The following is a 3,169-nucleotide window of genomic DNA, read 5'->3' as shown; positions in this document are numbered from 1 at the left end:
TTAATAGCAGGTAAAAATTTTAACTAAGAAATATGCTGCAGAAAAATACAACTACTTTATAAAGCATTTCTACTAAAACAAGTAATCAAATGACAAAATCCCCACAACATACTTACCGAATGACAAGCCGCTAAGTGATAATACCAACATACCAGCAGCCCTGCTAATATAAGGTTAAATATTTTGTCTTACTACGTTGTTACACAGTGATATTACATTTATCATAAAGGCATAAAAGAAATTAGCCACTGGGTAATATAAAAGGGAGTACAATTTATAGTATAACTGGATTGTGAATTGAGATTAAGATGTTCTTAAATCCTGGACTGAAGGAAAAATTGTATGTTTTAACATGCTAGTTTTTCTACTGCCAAATTCCTATTAGCTTATTAATTGCATTCTATATACATCTTTTGCAAATGTTTGCTATATAGTCTGTTTATAAATATCTTGAAATATGGCAGAATTTACCTAAATTTTAATTTTTATGGTTTTCCTTTTAACATACCTGTTTTACATAAGCAGCAAAAGAAAATCTTAAGCTAAGAGTCCTTGTAGGAAAATGTTTAAGATGATGATACTGGCCCACTATTAGTAGTAGAGCATGTACTTTTAAGGTGATTTTTGAGATATGGGAATGAAGTTTATAATAATCCATCTACTCTAGTTTCCTCTAGGATAACATGTTTAGGATGACTAGTTGCACTGTTAGTTGTTGAAGCAGAGTTAAATATCCTACATAAAAATTGACCTATAATCTTAGCCTAATTAGGATTTGCCTTTCAAACAACTTTTTAAAAAAATACTTGGCTTTAAGGCCAGACACATAATACAAGCACAATTAAAATATTAAATATTAGCTTGTCTACCATATTTTTCATATTATAGATACTTACACTTTAGACATTTGCAAGTTCTTTATTATGAAAATGTCTTTCCTCATCAAGACAGACTTCAAACCTATGCAAAAAAAAACTTATTAAAAGTAAAAATGTTCAAGTGAACATAATTAAAGAATATCATATATACTTTAAGTACTTTCTTAGAAGTAATTCCTTCCTTTCTGTGCTTCTGCTGTACATGCATACAGTGTATTTTTGGTTTTCACAGTAGTGGCTTAACATTACACAAATGCTGAAGTGCAGAAAATGCTGTTGGCTATTGGGTTTAATAATGTAAATCGAATCTATTAGCTGTACCTTATATATCTGAAGTTAAAAACCAGCAAAACTGGAGGAAATAATCTTTTTCCATTCCCACTTTTACAAATAGATTTCTAGCTATCGTTTATTTAATTAACCTTGAATCAATACCATTATGTTGATTTATATTTTTCTGTGCTAGCTCATTAACTACATTATTTAAAATGTAACCTGAGCTAATTTATTAGACTAGGCTTTCTCAAACTGTGCTTATGTTCTCTAGGGGTCAGGGGTGGGGAGGAAGGTGTGAAGGAGAATCCATAGTAGTTAAATTAAGACTCCAAGAAATCATGCAGAAAAGAAACTTGTCCAAGTTGTACTTGTTTCCCAAACTTTTGGTATTTGACCATGGAATCCCTTTTTAATATGTTTGAGAAATGCAGAATTTGTCCTTGAATATTTATTCCAGATATGAAGTAAATCAGTGATTGCATTATGTCATTAAATATGAAATGTCCGATTTCAAATCAAAAGGTTAGTTTATTATATCTCAAATAAGAAGCAGTACAATTAATCAAAGTATGCACCTAAACTATCAACACAGTTTTGCCATCTTGTTGGTAGCTTGTTTATTATGCCAGCAGCGAAGAAGCCTAGAGAATGAGTGGCGATGAAATCACAAGAGGTATTTTCCACAGCTTGTTGAGAAATGAGTATTTTCCCTTGCAAGAAGTGATCCAAAGCCTGGAAGAAGTGGTAGTCAGTTGGTGCAAGGTCTGGTGAATATATGGTAGATGACAGAGAGTTCCCAAGTCCAGCCCCTGTAGTTTGAGCAGTGTTGTTTGTGCAACATGTGGTCGAGCATTGTCTTGAAAGAGGATTGGCCTGTCTCTACTGACCAGTTTTAGCTGCCTTAATCACAGGCATCCTCATCATTTCATCCTACTGGTTGCAGCAGACATCCACTGTAATCGACTGACCAGGTTTCACAAAGCTGTAGTGGATAATACCAGCCCTGGACCACCAGACACCATTAACTTTTTTTGATGAATATTTGGTTTTGGACTGTTTTGGCAGTTCATCTTGATCTAACCATTGTGCTGAATGCTTGTGATTGTCAAAAAGGAATCCATTTTTCATCACATGTAACAATATGGTGTAGAAATAGTTCATCTTTATGTCATGACAGCAAAGAAAGGCAAGCTTCTAGATGATTTCTCTGCTGACACTCATTTAATTCATGCGGTATCCATCTATCCAGCTTCTTTACCTTGCCAATTTGTCCAATGTCGTTGTAATAGTAATGTCAAACCTTGCTGCTAATTCATGCATAGGTTGAGATGGATTCATTTCCACTACAGCTTTCAGCTCGTCATTATCCACTTTGGTCTTGGGTCACTCACATGGCTCATTTTCAAGATTAAAATCATCAGAATGGACAGAACTTCTCAAACCATTGATGGACTGAGTGTTCATTAGCTGCTCCTTCCCAAATGCTTCGTTGATATTTCAAGATGTCTGCACTACATTGGTTTCGTAACAGAACTCATATTCAAAAATAACATGAATTTTTGACTTATCCATGGTTTCACAAAAATTGCTCTAAAAAAACTGAAAGATAATCACAAATCAAACTGTGTTTGAAAGAATGAGGATGTACCTTCACAATAAAAATAAAACAAGAAGTGTTAAAGTGAAATGTCAGCGGTATCAACTGTCACTTAGTACTTAAGAAAATCGGACATTTCTTACTTAATAACACAATATAACCAGTTGCCAACATAAAAGCAATCATTCCTACTAGGATCAAATTTCCTCCAATTTAGAACCATATAAAATGTAAAGTGTTCCTTGCCTTGTATAATAAAGGAAGGAATGAGTGAGATGCTGTTAATTATAATCTATTTCAACATTAGGTTTCCAGTGCACACTTTCTAAGCTTATTTCAAGTTTATTATAAAGAAATAAAAGTAAAAAATTTCCTTATATATCTGAGGTAGTCATACCATGCTGAAGTTTATCACATG

At 33.4% G+C, this 3,169-nt stretch overlaps 1 protein-coding gene across 1 annotated transcript in view; it reads left to right on the top strand.

Moving 5' to 3' along the window:
• Window positions 1–3,169, top strand: part of NDUFAF2 (NADH dehydrogenase (ubiquinone) complex I, assembly factor 2) — a 186,581-nt gene that overhangs the window by 183,171 nt on the left and 241 nt on the right. Inside the window, 1 exon segment of the mRNA XM_012664630.1 lies at window positions 1,795–1,835. Within this exon segment, the coding sequence (XP_012520084.1) occupies window positions 1,795–1,835 (41 nt within the window).

Source organism: Propithecus coquereli, unplaced genomic scaffold (genome assembly GCF_000956105.1).
Source record: "Propithecus coquereli isolate 6110/MARCELLA unplaced genomic scaffold, Pcoq_1.0 Scaffold9, whole genome shotgun sequence".
NCBI classification, from domain to species: Eukaryota; Metazoa; Chordata; class Mammalia; order Primates; family Indriidae; genus Propithecus; species Propithecus coquereli.
The sequence above is the reverse complement of the archived record's forward strand: the minus strand, read 5'-3'. Positions and strand labels throughout refer to the sequence as shown.